The sequence below is a fragment of the Lissotriton vulgaris genome, chromosome 7 (genome assembly GCF_964263255.1).
Source record: "Lissotriton vulgaris chromosome 7, aLisVul1.2, whole genome shotgun sequence".
NCBI lineage: Eukaryota > Metazoa > Chordata > Amphibia > Caudata > Salamandridae > Lissotriton > Lissotriton vulgaris.
Genome location: NC_141695.1, coordinates 1,254,794,605 through 1,254,812,480, shown reverse-complemented (window position 1 = coordinate 1,254,812,480; position 17,876 = coordinate 1,254,794,605). Strand labels below are relative to the sequence as shown.

Below are 17,876 nucleotides of genomic sequence, written 5' to 3'. Positions count from 1 at the left end.
AACAATATACAAAGCTAGGCATCAAGATTTTTTTCAATATGTTTCATGACCAACACCACCTTTGCAGCACACTCATCATCTTAAGTTGGTATTAGTCTTTAATTTAATTAATATTGTTTATCCTATTTTCTCTTACAGGACCGGAAATGGAACCATATCTTGATCTGATTCTCAGAATGTTCGTTCCTGTAATGAAGGCTGCTTCTACAATCAACCGGAAATATTGGTTTAGCCTTGGTGTGCACCTGCGCTGGTGGAGCGGTCGGGTTCGGTTTGATGGTTGGGAGAGTGTGGGAAGAGGACACCTTTATTAAGTTCACTTTTGTAACATTTCCTGAGAGCACCCTTCATGCAAAGAGATGCAATGTTTTATGTCTGATTGGTGCAGAGAATAACAGTTCCTATTCATCCCATTGTTTTCAACAACTGATTACTTATCTGCATTAAACTTTCCTTTGTGGCACAAATCAGAACTCAACTGCAACATTGGTCTGCATAATGTGTAACTCCACTACTTTCTAGTAAATTTGCCAATTGAACTGGCATGCTGAGCTGCTGTGTCAAGTTTGCCATGTAATGACTGGACCACATCTCTAGTCTGTATAGTGCACCTCCGGGAAACGCCCTATTCTTTTCAGTAATAAATAACTATGGGCTTGATTTAGAGTTTGGTGGACAAGTTGTATCCTATTGTATGCGTAATAAGAGGGACGGGCTATCCCATCACATTTGTGACGGGATACCCATCTGCCACAGCCTGAATCAGGCCTTATGTTGTGAACTTACCTCCCTAGGAAGTGGAGCATTAAAACCTGTAGAAATTATACATCATTTCCCAGAGGGAAATGTTCACTTCAATGGCACAGACATCTTGTTGCAACCTAGAGCTCGCACAATTGCAAACTAGTCACCGTGTTAAGTAAAGATTTAGACTGGTGCAAATCATGTGGTAAATATATTTTTACCATTTTTGCCTCTTGAAAAATAGAGAATGCAGGAAGCAAGATTTGCTCCCAACTAAACATTTTCAATATTAGGACAGAAAAAGGGGCAATGTGATTTCACACGTTTTGCTATGCTTAAAATAGGTAATTGAATGAATCAGTGTTTATTTAGATGTGAGATTAAAACCAGTGTAGTGTCTTCCTGCCTGATTAGCAGAATAGTGCAAAATCATTACACCACTTTTTTACTCTGGTGATATCTGAACCAGCACTTCTTTGTTAACCACATAAAATGATTCACAAAATTACTGATAAGGAATGCTCGGATGCATCATCTTTTACATTTTTACATACTTTTTTTTATTTTGCCAAGAGGGCAAATATCGTCATACAGTAATAACTTGTGCAAAATCTGATTTCTCCACTCTTATTTCATAAACAACAAAACTGTACAAACTAAATTGCTTTGTTGCTAATTGTATGTAAAAAAGTACTCTGGTGACACATATTCTGCCTTTCCTTCATTTTAGTTCAATACAATGAGTTGCAGTAATGTGGAATTATTACCATATATTGTCTAGAATGCTTCAAAAGTGCAATAGGATGCATGATCGAAATGGATACCATTACAGTATCTATGAGAGTCAGAGAATACCTATGTGAATTGAGTCTAATACCTGCTAAAAATCATTTCCTCTCAGCAGACGCATTGCACTGTTTTTGCTCAGTATGTCCTATGCACTACCAGACAAGGTGGTACATGTGTAGATTAATGCAACACTTAAGCCTTTGAACTTAACTGTAATTTTTTTTATTTTTGTGCAGTCATTGAGATGTTATCAGGCCAGTTTGCTTCCAGTGTAGACACTCCTCTAGTCACACTTTTCTTTGAAGCCTACTCAACCTGTAAGGTATTTCTTCTTGAAACCATCCCCAGTCTCCAGGAGGTGAGTTGGTAAAGTGGGGAAATAACCGAGTGCAGTGGATGAAGGTTTAGAGCTGTTACGTTTTGTGAGATAACTAATGCATACACATTGACTGCCCCTTCATCTGCCTTTGCAAATATACTTCATTTGATTAAATACAAAAAAAGATGAAATTTATTCTCTTGACCCAGACTTGTGATCTCTATTTATGTAGCTGAATAAAATGTGTAAAAACCTTTATTGTACCCAACCAAGTATCAAATTCCTATCAGCTCAGATATATAAAACAAAATCAAAGCTAAACCATGCTATAAGACTTAAGTATTAGGGAACAGTAAGTGTAATAAGTATTTTTGAAAAAGAAAGTGGCAGAATTAGATTCTAGGACAATTTAATAAAATCGCAGCTGCAGAAGTGTATTTTTTATGCCTACCACAACCTGTCCATGAATAGGAGGCAGGGGAGATATATTTTTAAAAAAGAGCTGGGGAGAGGGAGAAAATAGAGAGAGTGGGTGGGGAACCCTCATCCAAATAAGACAAGAGCGAAACAAATTCATGGATAACATTTCTATTTTAGAGAATCAGCTTTGTCTATTGAAATATTCTGCCAGTGAAACAAACCGCTGCCTTTGTATGACAGAATCACTTCCTAGTGAACAGATGTCAAGTGCAGCTGCCTCTCCAGGGAACCCTCTATTTCCACATGTGGCTCATCTTTTCTTAGTAGTTAATGTCTAGTGTGTGGAACTGAAAACCTGGTGCAATTTATCTTAACAGGTCTGGGGGCAGGTCATCACCACTCTGGGACATTTGGCCTCCGTTCTGCTAGAGGAGCAACTAGATAAGGAGCTTCCTTGGTTGGTCAATGAAGTGGAAAGGCTCCAGTCCCAGCTGCCTGCTGATATGGCATTTCGTTTGCTCACGGTGAGTGTGACCTTTATTTGCTGTCCATGCTTGCCACTTCAACCAATCCCAAATGATCCACTCATAGTGAACACTGTTTCCCATAATGAGAGATTAGCTGCAATGAAATACTACATTATTGAGAAATGAGGGTTGAATACAGAACTACAGGATTCCATTGGTGAGTTAGTTACACCACAGGTGGAGTTGTGAGATGTTCAGGCCTCCATCATGTGTACATTGGGCCAACATATTGGCATTCCGCTCCCGACAGTACCAATGTTGTGGGTATCAGAAATTTTGGGATGTAGGAAAAATGTATGATTCCAAGTTTGCCCCTTAGGTACCCCTGAGAAATAGAACCACCACACCAATTCGGACCGTAATTCCCCACTATTTGACACATTCACGCCTGGTAATTTTTTCAGTTTTGAGCTGGTGTATTGTTTTCGGTGATGAAGGGATTACAGAGAATATAGTTTTCCAACATTAATTCCAAATACTGAACCAGCTCAATTGTGATTAGTACACAATCCATGAAGGCAGCCAGAGAAGCAAAATGCACATTTGTATTTGTTACATATGAAATCGGGATTAATAAAGGAGAAATGTGTACCAAAGCAATTGTGCTAGAATTTAAATAAACATCAACAGTGCTGAAATTTGCTTCACCTGTTGTTGTGATACTGGGTAAGTAAAAGTTGGTTATGGAAGTGAAATTGAGCATACTGACACTCCATCTTGATGCGTTAATCATAACAAAACAGCAGATCTTCAGTCACTAGAGCCCTGACATAGGTCCCAAGCGGTAATTGGGCTTACTAAAGCCCTAGTGACCTCTTATAACAAACAGTGTGCCATTGCATCTTCTCTAGTCTGAGAGGCTGCTTACACCCTGTGAAATACAAGTACATTTACAAATGACCTTCACTAAGGAGCCCCATGACTTTGCATTGCACTCCTGGTGACCGAACATACAGGTAAAACAGTGAAGTCTTAAGAGGAGCACTGGAAATGTATCATGTTGGTAATCAATAATGTGTTGGAATTATAGAATACTACTTTTAGTTGCTATAAAAACAAATATTAGCAAAGGAAAGAGTCCATAGCTAGAGACGTGCGAACTGTATTAGCTGAAAAAGCAAGAGTGACGTAGACCTTGGTGGACACACTATTAGAATCATTACATCTCCAATCTGCCTATTGTTTTTGAGGCTTGAGAATTGTAGATTAATGTTGAGGCTCTAAGTGGAACAGTTTCTGCTAGGTCTGAGCACTTACAGTTAAAAGGACAGGATGTTAAAATTTCCTTACAAGTCCTTCTTTTGACAGTCTCCACTTGTAATAAAAATTTGAATACCAGCTACAAACATAAAAACATGACAGAATGTTGTTGTACGGCATATTGACCATGTTGGAACTGGGGTCACCAGTCCCCTAGGGTAGCATGGCACGAGCGGGTAGGCATCCGAAAGCACATGTGTTAAGGGATCATGCAGCACACACTCACACTGAGACAGAAACATGGGCACGCAATAAATGACTCCACTCCAGTGCTTGTATAAAAACAAGTAATTTGTATTAAGATAAATAATCAGATAGATAGAGCAGGATCAGGGAAATCATAAATTCATTTAAAATACATGTGTCTCAAGACTTGCAATCAATATTGGATGAATAAATATCCGTTCTGCAATAAATATTAAATATTGGATCAATAAATAGTTAAATACATTTTTAGTGGGACACAGGCCCGACCTACGCCTTGCTTCTTGGTCAGTACCTGAAAGGAATACATCTCAAAGTCATAAGAACAACACTGCATTAAGCATCAATATCCATTTCCTCAGGTAAACAAAGGGACAGTTCCATAACAGAAACATCTTCCCGCTGTAGGAATAAACAATTCGTTAAGTGTAGTTCAAACATTTCCTTAAATATGAAACATTTCATTTGCCACAAAAGTATGTGGACGTAACTCTCCTCCTGTAATAGGAATTAAACATTTCATTAAGAATAATTATTCCATATAACAAGGATGGGCATCCCTTTGGGAGAACTTCTCATTGGGCCCAGATAACCATTGCATTAGCCAGCACTAACTAGGAGAAAACATTGTAATCTAGGTAACCATCCCCTTGTGCAGGTTTAACTGTATCAGGGCTACACCAACATTCCATCAGGGAAGTAGAAATCCCTACATTGAGCAGGTGTAAGTAGATCTCTGTTATAGCAGGGGTATAAGACCCTTCCCTGGGCAGGAGTAAACATTGCCTCAAATGAGGACAACACCTTTCATTAGGCATAAAGTATTTCTTTAGGCATAACACACCATCCCATTACCTGATGCCTGAACAGGCAGGGCCTTCCCCCTATGGCCGTTGATGGTGACCCACTGCTCATACTTGATAGTATTGGAGGGCAATTGGGGCTTTGGTACCATCTCCTTATCACCCAGGGACACTAAAGTGACACCCGCCCGCTCCCCTCCGTTACCCAAAGGCATCTCCTCCCCGAGCACTACACTAGTAATTCCCGGGGCTTTTCCTCCAGTGGGAGGGGGTGGTCTTTTTGGGCATCTCACGTCCCCTTTATAGTGTCCCACACCACCACACTCGAAGCAATGAACAACCCTTGGCTGCTGGCTTTGGCCAGGATTAGGGTTGCGGGGGGGTTACCCTTAGGGATGAATCCTCTACCCCTTCCTTGTGAAGTATTTTGTGGACCTTTTGAGAACTCCCTCTTATTATCTCCCCCCTCTTTCTTCTGGGGGGTGCCCTGTCCAGATTTCTGGGAATCCCCTTCAGTCCCCTTCGAGGACACCCGGGTACTAGCCCAGATGTCCGCCTCCTCAGCAAGCTTCCTGGGGCTGGTCAGCTTGCTGTCCACCAGATGCTGTCGCAGCTCGGGAAAACATTTCTCGAGTAGGTGTTCCTTGAGTATGAGGTCATATAAACCTTCATAGTCCCCTACCTCGCTGCCTTTCACCCAACCCTCCAAGGCCTTCCGGGCGTAATCAAGAAAGTCCACCCAATTCTGTGTGCCTAGTTTGTGGCTGCTCCTGCATTTCTGCCTATACTTCTCAGGAGTTAGTCCAAACTTCCTTATCAGCGCTACCTTCATTGTAGGGTAGTGGGTTTGCTCATCCTGATCCAGGGCCAACAAGGTATCCCTGCCAGCAGGTGGCATGTATTTATACAACCCACCCCCCCAGTGGGCTTCCAAGATCCCATGGGCCCTCAATGAGACCTCATAGGCGGCTAGCCATTTTGCAATATCATCACCTGGGGTGTAGCTAGCAATGACATCCTTGGGTAAGTAGGGTCTGGGTTCTCTGGTGTTCACCTTAGTTTCGCTGCCACCATTATCTGAATTGGAAGACCTTAGGGTTAAAGCTTGTAGGTCCATCTCTTCAATGGTTCGCTCATGGGCTAACCTCTTGTCCTCCCTTTCCATATCCATTCTAGCTAATTCCAACCTCATTCTCCTCTCCTCCCTCCTATCTTCTAGCTCGGCGTCGGTCAAACCCCTCTCCGAGACGCTGCTGCCCACCCTTGAAGGTGTCCTGGGACCTGTCAGCAGATTCCCCCCTCCAGCTTGGTACAACATTGCAGTCTCAAGGACAGTGTCCCTGTCACTCCCTTCCGTGTCCGGTTCCTCCCCTGAATGAGCCTCTACCCATGCCCTTATGCTTGTCAGCAACTCGCCTTTCCTGGCACCTTTTTTAAAGAATACCCCCTGTTGCTGACACCATTCTTTGAGTCGGGTCACAGTGTAGGATTCTAGCTCTTCCAAATTTAATTCCATCTTTCACTATGGAATAAAATAAGCACACAGGGGAAAACCAAGAAGTGACCTGAGGATAACCTCCACCCACCACCAGAAGTAAATTTGGAAAATCAAAATATAAATTTGGGAGACCGCTTGGAGAAAACTCCAGGTGTAGGCTCGTGGTAAGCACTGCGTTACTACTAAGTGAGTGTAAGCACAAATCCGTTATCCCGCCGCTGAAACACCAATTATGTTAGACCTAGGGAATCCTAGACTACATAGGGGAGCCTGGCACAGTAGGGGGAACAGCTAACCTCCAAGGCATTGGTTAAGTGCTTACAGGACCCACTCACAGTAACCCAATAACTTACCACTAAAAATAAGAGACACCACACCAATTAGAAAAATACGCATGTTTTAAAAAAGAAAGCTATGGTTTCTTGTTTGGTTCTGCAATAATGTTTCACCACTTCACATATAAAATTTCTACATTAGTGCACTTTCACAGCTGTAATCTTTACAATACTTTCATTGAATACATTAGCCCCCACCTCTTTCTGTTTGGCAGGTATCAAAATTCCACTGTTAGCTTTACTCTTGAATATTTGATCTCATTATACAATTGGAAAAGATTCAATGACACTTTCCTGTAAGTGGATCAAAGTCTACATTACCATAGAAACTGTAAGACAATAATGGCTGGGAGGTACAGTTGTTCAACAAGAGGACCTTACTGATGTATTGGAAACTGGATTAGGCAGCTGGTTATCTGTAAGGAGACAGGGTAGTTAAAACCTCAATACATTTAGCCCCCTAGACTCCTCTAAGCACACAGGGATACTGGGATAGTTTTTACTCCTACTCCTTCTCAATGGGAGCTTCCCCCTGCCACTCAGGTCATACACTGTACCACAGCCCGTTCCTAACCTCCTGTAAGGCCTGCCCGCCCAATTGCCACAGTTCTAGAGTCCCATTTGGACGTTTCACCGCGTAACAGCTTTAAGATGTCAGTTTCAGTCTACAATGGCACTCGTCGGTGAGGTGTTTGTTGCGTGCAGCCCACGCACTAGGGGGGAAGCGCCTCTGAGGGAAGCTCGATCTGTGTTCCCACACGGCGCCGGGAAGCGTTACTTTTCACCGCCCTCCCCACCAGAGAACTCTTCCCAGCTTACTTCAGAGAGCTGACAGCCTCGGCTTAGTTCTCTCGTCGGGACTTGCTTTGTTGCTCCGACGCACTTTCCACGGCTGCTCACTGGGGCTGGGAAGACGTCCGAAGGTGCTCCAGCGGCGTTCTTCCGCCCGGCTCCTTTCACTCCTGACTCTGCCTCCGTCCAACCTCTTGGGCGTCCGTCGTCTTCTTCGTTTACCGCCGCCGGCCTCCTCACACAGGGCTCCGCCTCCGCTCAGCCTCCTCCTGCAATCTCCCCGCCTCTTCCGGCGCTTCCACGGATTCCTCCGGACAACAACACGGGTCAGCTGGGCTCTTCCTCCTCTGCCGACCTCGCGTCAGGGTATGCACTCGGCGGCAGCGTCACCCTCAGGTAGGGACAACAGCTGATTCCGCCGCTTTTCTTGTCAAAGTGGATGTCGGACTCGAGTGCTGCAGACGCGACTGTTCTTGCTCCTTATGGGGGTTTGAGAAAGCAGCTCCTTTAACTCTTTCTGAAAATAAGTTCCTCCGTAGCATTACAAATCTCCCACAAAGCACCCCTCTTAAGCCACTTAGATATGATTTGGGTAGAAAAGCTATTATTGATGACGCCAAGCTGCGTCCGATTTTATATTGGTGCAGGTTGTGAACGACACCTGAACTCTCATGTGCCTCAGGTTTTCTAGATGTAATAGAATCTGATGCCTTCCACAAAATCGGTTGGTTAAGAGGTGTTAGGAATAGCCTGATTGGCCTGGGAATTTGAATGCTATGGGAAAACCCATTATAGGCTTCTTTTCCCTCTATAAACATCCTAAAAGAGAAGTATTGGAAGAGTGCTGCTTTTAATGCTTGGAGTAACTCTGACTCATCTTCTATAGTGGGAATCTTCTTAGAAATAAAACTCACACCCAGATTAGAATCCTATTGGGATAATATCACCAGGCCGAGAGATAGGAAGCTTTACTTCCAACTCAGGGCAGGCTCCTTACCTTTAAAGTCCCTTATGTCCAGGTGGACTCCCACAAGTGATAACATCTGTCCTGCCTGTGGGAGCCATAGCGAAACAGTTGCCCACCTGCTTTTTGCCTGTCCCACCTATGCACTCCCTAGGCGAGTTTGGCTGGCTCCAGTGTGCAAACTACTTGGCACATTTAGGAGCGCCGAAGCGGAAAGGCTTATGCGCACCAGCACTTTACCATTTATCACAATAGCGGTAGCCAAATACCTAGGATGGGCGTGGGCTATAAGGCTGAAACCTAAATCTGGGTAATTCTTTGGTGAGCATTAATTTTAACTTCCCTAGCCTGGCCACAGAACGTGATTGATTATTTTAACTGGGTGTAACTTTTATCTCGTCCATTTGCTCTGAGATCTAAGTTTTATCAAAAATGTTTAACTATCCAGCCAAGGCATTTTTAACTGCATCTAAATGTTGTTTGTTTTGTGCTTTTATGAGTATACTTCGAATAAAGCTACTTTGGAATGGAATGGAATGGAATGGAGAAGAAGGATGTGTAAGTGGAAAGGGAGGGTCATCGGGAGGACCAGGACCACCAGAACAAGAAGGAAGAAGATGGGCAGTCAACATGGAGAACCTTCACAACTGTGAAGACCCTACACAGAATGAGGAGGAGGAAGATGGCCATGAGGATGAGTAGAAGGGGAGGTGAGGGTCCAGAACAGCCAAGAAGTTTAGAAACTCCAGGACCACCAGAAGGATTTGGAAAACTTGAACCAACAGGGGACCAATACCATGTCCAAGAACTAGGAAAACCAAGAGGATCAAGACCAGGAAGAATAGGAAAAGGATTTCTAAGAGGACTAGGAAAATAAGGAGGAAACCCAGGAGACCAGTAAGAGGAAGAACACCATGGAGAGAAAGCGGAGGCTAGGAGGTCCAGAACAGCAGCCACCACCATGACCACCATGAAAAACCATGAAAGCACCAGAGAATCCAGAGGACCTTGGAAGAGGATGACCAAGATTAGCTGGACCATGAGCATAAGGACAATGAAGATCATGAGGACCAGCAGGACTGGGACCAGAAGAATGAAAATATTGAAGAACACCAGGGCAAGAGCACCAGAAGAACAACTAGGAGGGACACCGCAATAAACACCATGGTAAAGATAATCCTTTTAACAGAAGTAGGATCTCAGAAGGATAAGGGCTACTTATGGCCAATGACCAATACCTAGAAGACCAGGACCAAGAATATGTAGATGAAGACCAGGAGGATGATTTTGAGGAAAATATGAGTTGACAGAAGGGAAAGAAGAATAAGAGGGTCATCAGGAGGAAGAGACCTAGAAAAAGGAGAACATGAAAATCAATACGAAGATTAGGAGCACTATGAAAAGGAAGACCTGGTAAACCAGGAGCATGAAGAGGAAAACCTATAGGTGGAAGACCAGGAAGAGGAGAATGACCAAGATTAGAGGGACCAGGGCAACCAGGAAGTCCAGGAGCACTAGGATTACCAGGTCCACCAAGAGGACACAACTATCAAGGGAATCACAACGGGACACACATCAAGAGAACTAGGGACAGGAAAAGCAAAGGCAGAATGATGATTTGGAAAGGAAAGAGAGATCAACAAAACTGATGGGTACCATTAAGACCAAGACCAGCAGGAAGGCCAGGAGCAGGAAGACCAAGGCCATGAAGGAAGGGACTAAGATGGCCAAGAGGCTCTAGACAGTACCATAAGAAGAAGGAGTAGCAGACAACCAAGAGAACTTGAACCACCAAGAGAACTAGGACAACCAAGGCAAGGGCCATCATCAACAGTGGCTAAGAATACAGGGCCTACGATGACAAGTGAGTCTAGGCTACATGTGTGAGGGCATGCCCCTGTTAAATGCTGAACATGTTCTCTTCTGGTTCCTTGATGGACTAAAATCCAACATCTGACTCCAACAGATAACCGCTACAGAAATCACTATGTGGATCTGAGAGATCTTAAGGCACTGTGAGTCAAGAGAACAGAGCAACCAGGAAAGAAAAAATTAGACATAAGCACGGTCATCTGTCAAAATCTACTTGTGGTCATATGTATTTAGAATTAGTACACAAGAGAGCTCATTCACACACCAACTCACTCTTGCATTCAGACAGAATTTACACTTTGAAGTTTGTAATTCACCACTGACCATCGTCATTTGCACAAACTGCCCTTTGGCCTCATCCGAATTTTCTTATCTCCTTGCAGACCCTTGAGTTATGCATCAAGGCAGCTGTTACCAAGAGTTGCAGAGCGCTGAATGGAACTGTGCCAACCGTGCTTGCCGCCCTGCATCACCTGGTATGTATATACACGAGGACAAACAAAGTATTTCAGTGGGAGGCGACAGACATTTCCTGTGTAACATATTGTAACAAATAAAGTTTCTACCTTAATCCAATTTATAGTAGGAGTGTTTTAAAGGACAACATTTGGGAACACTCTTGCATAAAATATTAAATTATAATCCATAAAAATCCTATATGAACCAATTTGCTTCTAGGATGCAAAGAAAGAAGACAATGGATATAAATCTGTCAGTGTTGAGAGCTCCTCTGCAAGAACCCCCCATAAGTCTGCCTCTCGGCAGCTCTGGCTCTGATAATAGGTAGAGTGACAGGGAAAGGGAATGGACCCAGGGGGAACACCAAGGATAGAGACATGAAAGAAAAAAGCTGTACCCAATAACAATGGTTTACAACAGAGACATAATACTAGCAAAGCTTATCTCAGAGGTTCAATTGTCCAGTTAGACTTTACTATATAACATATACTGTACTTTTCATGACATTCCCAACAACAGTACACCCAATCTTAAATCTATATATTTAATAATAATAAGGTTATATCATATACATTTGATTAATGCCATCAATCAAAGGAAATTCAGTATTTATACCGCTAAGGTTCCTAAAGTCAATATGTGCAGAAACTACCCCACAATTTAGTTCAAATAATCCAAATGCACAACATTTCTGGAATATCCTTACAATCCAAACTTGAAGCATTCAAGACCTCAGTCCACATATAAGAAGGCCCTCTGAAAACAGGTGCACAACTTGACGGCCATAAGCATGAAATTCCAAATAGCAATGCTGGCACCTGGAATCTGGAATGAATGGGAAACAAAAGACAAGCATCTCTGATGAGGACCAAAGTGTGAGAACTGAATGCCGGTAAAGAAAAGAAAATGAAGTGGTACAGCAGAAACAGCGAGTGACGGTGAGAACAGAAAAAGGCCCTAATGAAGCCACTGACAGAAACACTCGCTCCCCACTCTGCTGACTAGAGACCTGGGATGCAAAATGGGCAAAAAGTGAAGCAAAAAAGGCCTGCTCTGAAAAGCATGCAACCTACTATGCTGGCCAGACACCGTAAGACGCAAAAGGGGAACAGCTTTACCATCCCCAGAGATAAACCAATATGAAGTGTAACAACAGCCTTCGTCTTGATTACCTTGAATAGCCACCACTAGTGCCAGCTTTGTTAAAAGCATTAAGTACCACTACCTTCTACAATCTCTCCAGACTTCTGAATCAACAAACTATCCAAAAACCATAGGAAACTAAGGCATCCATCTTAGAGTGGTAACTGAGAATTTGCACTTCCACCAATACCGGGCACCCTGAATTTGCTGTATTACACACAATTAATTTTTCTGTAGCGTGGTATGGATCAAGTCCTGACAAACTCCTATGCTGTCATTCCCCCACTGGAAGTTATTTGCTGTCTGGATTGGCTTTCAGATAGCCTAGCTTCCATTATTATTTATTATGGCTTTGTTATTGGCAGATCTGCACACCCTCAAGTGGGGTTTCCGATGAAACAGAAGAGCCACTCAAGTTGTCCACGGCTATTATCCTGTCACTGGGTGAGTTGGTCATAAATGTATGTATGTATATATTTGTGATACTGCAAGTATATATTGGCCTTTACTAGGGATCAGGTCCGCTGTAACATTAATTTCTGTCCACTGCCCTGCACGTAACTTGATCGTCTTAAAAGCTACTATTTCTTCAGTAATTATCTCCCTTCCCAGTACATTGGTTGGCTTGCTACTGGAATATGGTGCCCAGTTTACTATATACAGCTATAGTAGTCACATGAGTACCATGTGCTCGTAAGATCATCATTAAATGTATCAGACCATTGATAACATACCTCCTGGACATGCGTTGAAGATTGGCCTTGATGGGCTGCTCCCCGGCGTTGAGTTCCTTCTTGCATAATTTTATGTTGTGTTATTTTTCAATTATGTCTATTTTTTCTTTTCACTTTACTCTTGCAGCTCATTCTCACTCTAGTGAGGTGCTTAAATATTTTGAAAGTAGCTTGATGCAGATAGGTGCAGAGTCCCGTGCCACAACATTACAGCTGCTCTGCAAGCTCCTTTCGGAAACTGGTAAGACTGTCAGTGGGTGAGTGGCAGTGTGTGATTTAGGCAGGGAAAATAGTTAAAGGGACATAATGCTTGTCATAGAATCCGGAGCCCTACGTTGTATTCCCAACTTACCCCCTTACTTGTCCAACATGGTGCAGCTATAAGCAAAATACTTCAATTTTATATTCTTCAGCTACATTAACTGCCAACCTTTTCTGGTAGAGCATTGCAATTTACAAATAAAGTCTTGCTTACATCAACTTCAATTATGTGAATCATGGTGAAGAAATAAAGGAGTGTCACTGTTTTCTTTTTGGTTAATTGTTCCCATTGTGAGCCATTAATGGGACAGGGACACTGTGAAAACCGATCCTGACATAGACACTGGACAGGAACAAAAAGGGAAATAAAATATGGAGCAGGTTGACACAGACACGCTCAGTGGTACATGATGACACAGATATGCACGGCGAAACAGGAAGGCATTGATAGCCCCATGGGGCTCACAGTCACAGACTCACACACCAAAACTGAAAGACAGGACCCTCAGGGTGGTAATCACAGTTGATAGTGGTAACTTCACTACTTATGTATTAATCTTGATCTTACTAGCCAAAGTCAATATCTATGTGTTATGAACATTTGGTGTATGGCTTTATTTAATAGATTCAGAAGGTGCCTTTTATCTGGATGCTGTCCGTCACGTGCTTGAGGATGACAATCGCAAGGTACCATCAAGCTATTATACGTGTGTTAAAGCACTTTCATAATTAGCAACTCAATCTAATTAAAGTTATGCAGTTTTTGCATAGTGCAGTAGTCCTACTTACATGGACTCAGAGCTGTGGTTTGCACACCACAATCTGTTGACTTTCTCCAAGGCAAGTCTTCAGTGAAGGTGTTGGGTCATGCAACCTCCAGCCATTTCTGTCAGTTCAGTGTGTCTTGTGTTCCATTGTCTCCCTGTCCAAGTGGACATATCCCAGTTTTCCTGCCCTAGTCTGTGTCAATGCATTATTTTCAGACCCAATCCCAGAGGTTGCTGATCCCTAATTGTTTAATAAATGTGTGTTAAAAGAAAGTTCTTGTACGCTGTTAACATATTTGGTCTGTATTTCACATTGAGTTGATCTGTAATACCCCTCACTGAGGAGGAGAATGTTGATGATCAAATAAGGGGTTTTGAAGTTCAGAATATTAATATCTCCTCAAATCTTTAACAACCGTGGTGTAAGGTATTTCAAATGTCTCTACCAAGAATAATATTTGGGCTATGTCTCCGCGAAATCTCACCAAACGTGGATCGATAATACAGGATAATATTTATGTGCACGTTTGAAAAGTCTGATTGTGATATAAAAGATGTATTTTATGTAGAAATTAGAATATATGTGACTTTCCTGATGCCATGTATCTCCACAGTGTGCCTGATTTCAGTGCCATGGAGAAAGCAAGTAACTCAGTATCAGAATCACCATGTTCAGCATGTTAGCAAGCACAGGACATAGGCACAAAGGAAAATCAACAAAGCAGATTTCCTTTGATAACGAACAAAAGGCTGTATTGCCATAACTTTGTCTCTATTGGATTCTCTTTGAGAGGTGTATTGGGTTTGTCATTTTTAACCTCAGGGCACGATATAAACCAAGTTATCCTTAGATATTTTTCAGATTAAACCAGGAACATCAGAGACAGGACTCTGCTACGAAGGATGTACGTTGTTACAACGCATGTTTTTACCACGCATGCTGTTACAACGCAAGCCATTACAACGCATTGCTTTGGGGGTGCTGGATAGTGAATAGTTTAATTTACTATTCCAACTCCAGTCCCCGTGGATAGTAGGGAAGGTGTTGGATAGTAAATTAAAACTATTCCCTATCCTACAGCGCCCCCCAGTGCAATGCGTTGTAATGGTTTTCGTTGTAAAACCTGCGTTGTAAAGGCACTGCGTGGTAAAAGTTGCGTCGTAAAGGATGTTTCCCGCTAGGAATGTTAGAATCACAGAAATCAAGCATGGATGTATTCTTTGGCAGTTGAAGCCATTGTGGCCAGATTGTGCAAATATACAGCGTACAGAACCATGTTAGGGATGTGAATTTTAACTCAATACTGGATACAGGAGACCGTGACTATTTACGGTCTTGAGCCAAAACGACTTCTTGAAAGTGATATGGATCAACCAAACAACAAGTTGTGGGACAATGAACTCCAAGTACTGCAACTCATTTGTTATCTGCTGCCCGTGTTGGGATGCCTGCTCAATCTTACAGGTGGAGTTAGACAGCAGCCATCATTCTTCCCACAGACGACTCTAGTTTTTTAAAATTCCCTCAGCAGTGGAATCCACAGCCTATTGAATTCTCATTTGCATTTTTGTAATCAATATCAGGTCCTGAGATCTTTTTTGTTGGTTGTAACCTACCTAGGCATATTTTGCAATGTTTTTTTTTAAAATCTTTCATCAAATCTCAGGCACCTATAGAAGGTGTAGCCCACCTGGAATAGTTGAATATTCCCTCAATCACACTTCAGTCAGACACTCTGTAAAAACAGTTTACTTAAATTGACTCTAGTTTCATTCTCAGATTTTCATAATAGCCCTTTTTGCAACATACTTTAAAAGGTTGTATCCAGGTACTGGCTTTCCACACATAAAAATGTATATCTGTCTACTCTGTAAAAAAAAGGAAGGAGGTGGCTGAGACGGCGATGTGAGCGGACGTGTCTCACTTGAGCTCCGTCGCCCCGCTGCTCTACATAGCCTGCTTCAGCGTAGTTTTCGGGGGGTAATCACTCCTGGGGACCCCTACACATCGCTGATCCTGCTGGTGCCCCTCCTTGACGACGAGGCGCGGCTGTGAAAGTTCCAGCGGCCGCACCGCCAGCCTTCGGGATCCCCGCCAACGGTCGCTGACCGCCATCTTGCCCTGGGTCCGCTGTTGGGGAGTCGCGACGAGCTCCTGGGGAGAGGACCGGCACTGCGGCCCGGAGGAGACGCCGAGCACCCCTGGCCTCACCTTCGGCCGTGCGGGACCAGCGGACCCACCCTGTCGCCGGCGGAACCGCGCCGGAGCTGCTGGAGTCGGGCTGCCACCGGCAAATGACACAGCGGCGGCCCGGACGCCGCATCTACTTGAGTCCCCGGCCTCGGCGGGAAAACCAGGCCCGGATCTGCGGGATTGCCAGCGGCCCCCGTGCACGCGAGCCCTGGTCGGGACTCCATTGCCCGTCGCTGGGCCCAGACGGTGAGCTGCAGCGCGCTGCCCCCCCCTCCCACCTGCCATCTCCCGGAGGGGCCCGGCGCTTGCGGGGCCCGGCGGTTGGTCTTCCCGCCACTTCCCCCCTTTTGGCCCCCGCACGCCGACAATCCCAACCTGAGCGCCTCCAGCCGCCCTGGACACATAGACTGCGGCCTGGTGCGCTGTTGAGCCGCTGTGCATTGGCGATCCCTGAGCCTCGGTGGGCCCCAGCCTTGCAGAAAACGACCCCTGGCCGCCTCACCGCCGCAACCCGGCCCTGCCACGCCTGGCGGACCTCGGACGGGGTGACCCTGCCGTGAGCACCCGGAGACCCCAAGGGCCTTTGCCGCCTGTTACCCCCTGACACTGGGCTCCTCGCTGCTGGGAGGCCGGGACCCCCTGGACACACCTTGCCTGCTGCGGTGGGACCGGCTGGACGCTACGCTACGCTGGGAGGAGGCCCTGCTCTGGGCGGCACCGGGGGACAGCGCCACGCCACGGGACTGCGAGTGGCCCTCCACCTGCGGACCCCAGGCCCGGCCTGCTGTGGCCCACCTACAGTCCTCACCTATCCACCGCCTCCCCTGCCTCCGCGCTGCCTTATCTTCTCGGGTGCGCTACCCACCCTAGCTCCACGGCCTGGACTTCTTCTGTCCTTCTCTCTGAGTGCGGCCCACGTGGACCATGACCCGCGGCAAGGGGAATAAACCGGACCCCACACCCACGACGACCAGAGGGGCGTCAGTAGCCTCTATGTGGGGTAAGGCGGGCTCGCCACCGCCCTCTGGAGGACCCTCATCATCGTCAGGGGGGAAGCCCCCACCGCCAACCGACTCTCCACCGGTGACGCAGGCCTTCATGACCTCCTTTATGGCTGATCTGAAGACCGAGATTGGGTCCCTCAGGACGGAGGTCCACACCTGCGTCAAAGAAATGCGCAAGGAAGTCACCGACCTCGGCGACCGAGTCGACGGCCTGGAAAGAACGGTCGACTCCCGCACTGAGGACCTAGAGCAAATCTGGCGGAGAGTGGCGACCCTCGAGGACCAGCATATCCAGCTCCAGATCAAACAGGAAGACTTGGAAAACAGGGGACGCCGCAACAACCTCCGCATACGGGGTGTGCCACTCGGAGAAGAGGGGACTAATACCATGGCCTATGTGGCCCTACTCTTGCAAGCGGTGTGGGGCGAAGAGGACGCCCCCCCACCGCGCCTAGATCGCGCACACCGTGTCTTCGGAGGGGGAGGAAAAGCGAGTCTCCTGCCCGACATCGTCACCAGGCTCCACTACTTCACCGAGAAGGAGGCCATCTTGAAGGCGGCTAGGGATAACCCGGACCTGCGGTACGAAGGCCACAAGATCCAGATCTTCCAGGACCTGGCCCCCACCACACTCCACAGACGGCGACCCGCGGCAAGGGGAATAAACCGGACCCCACACCCACGACGACCAGAGGGGCGTCAGTAGCCTCTATGTGGGGTAAGGCGGGCTCGCCATCGCCCTCTGGAGGACCCTCATCATCGTCAGGGGGGAAGCCCCCACCGCCAA

General features: G+C 45.4%; 2 protein-coding genes across 2 annotated transcripts in view; both read left to right on the top strand.

The window, feature by feature from the left end:
- Nucleotides 1-1,443, top strand: part of LOC147703341 (uncharacterized) — a 52,040-nt gene extending 50,597 nt beyond the window's left edge. The window contains exon 6 of the mRNA XM_086931783.1: nt 139-1,443. Within this exon, the coding sequence (XP_086787909.1) occupies nt 139-314 (176 nt within the window). The 3' untranslated portion in view covers nt 315-1,443. The remainder of the gene's footprint in view (nt 1-138) is intronic.
- Nucleotides 1,444-1,777: 334 nt separating this feature from the next.
- The window catches only part of LOC147703340 (maestro heat-like repeat-containing protein family member 1), an 85,497-nt gene continuing 69,398 nt past the window's right edge, over nt 1,778-17,876 (top strand). Inside the window, exons 1-6 of the mRNA XM_086931784.1 lie at nt 1,778-1,891; nt 2,650-2,796; nt 10,911-11,003; nt 12,495-12,573; nt 12,991-13,104; nt 13,750-13,811. Coding sequence (XP_086787910.1) covers nt 1,778-1,891; nt 2,650-2,796; nt 10,911-11,003; nt 12,495-12,573; nt 12,991-13,104; nt 13,750-13,811 — 609 coding nt within the window. The remainder of the gene's footprint in view (nt 1,892-2,649; nt 2,797-10,910; nt 11,004-12,494; nt 12,574-12,990; nt 13,105-13,749; nt 13,812-17,876) is intronic.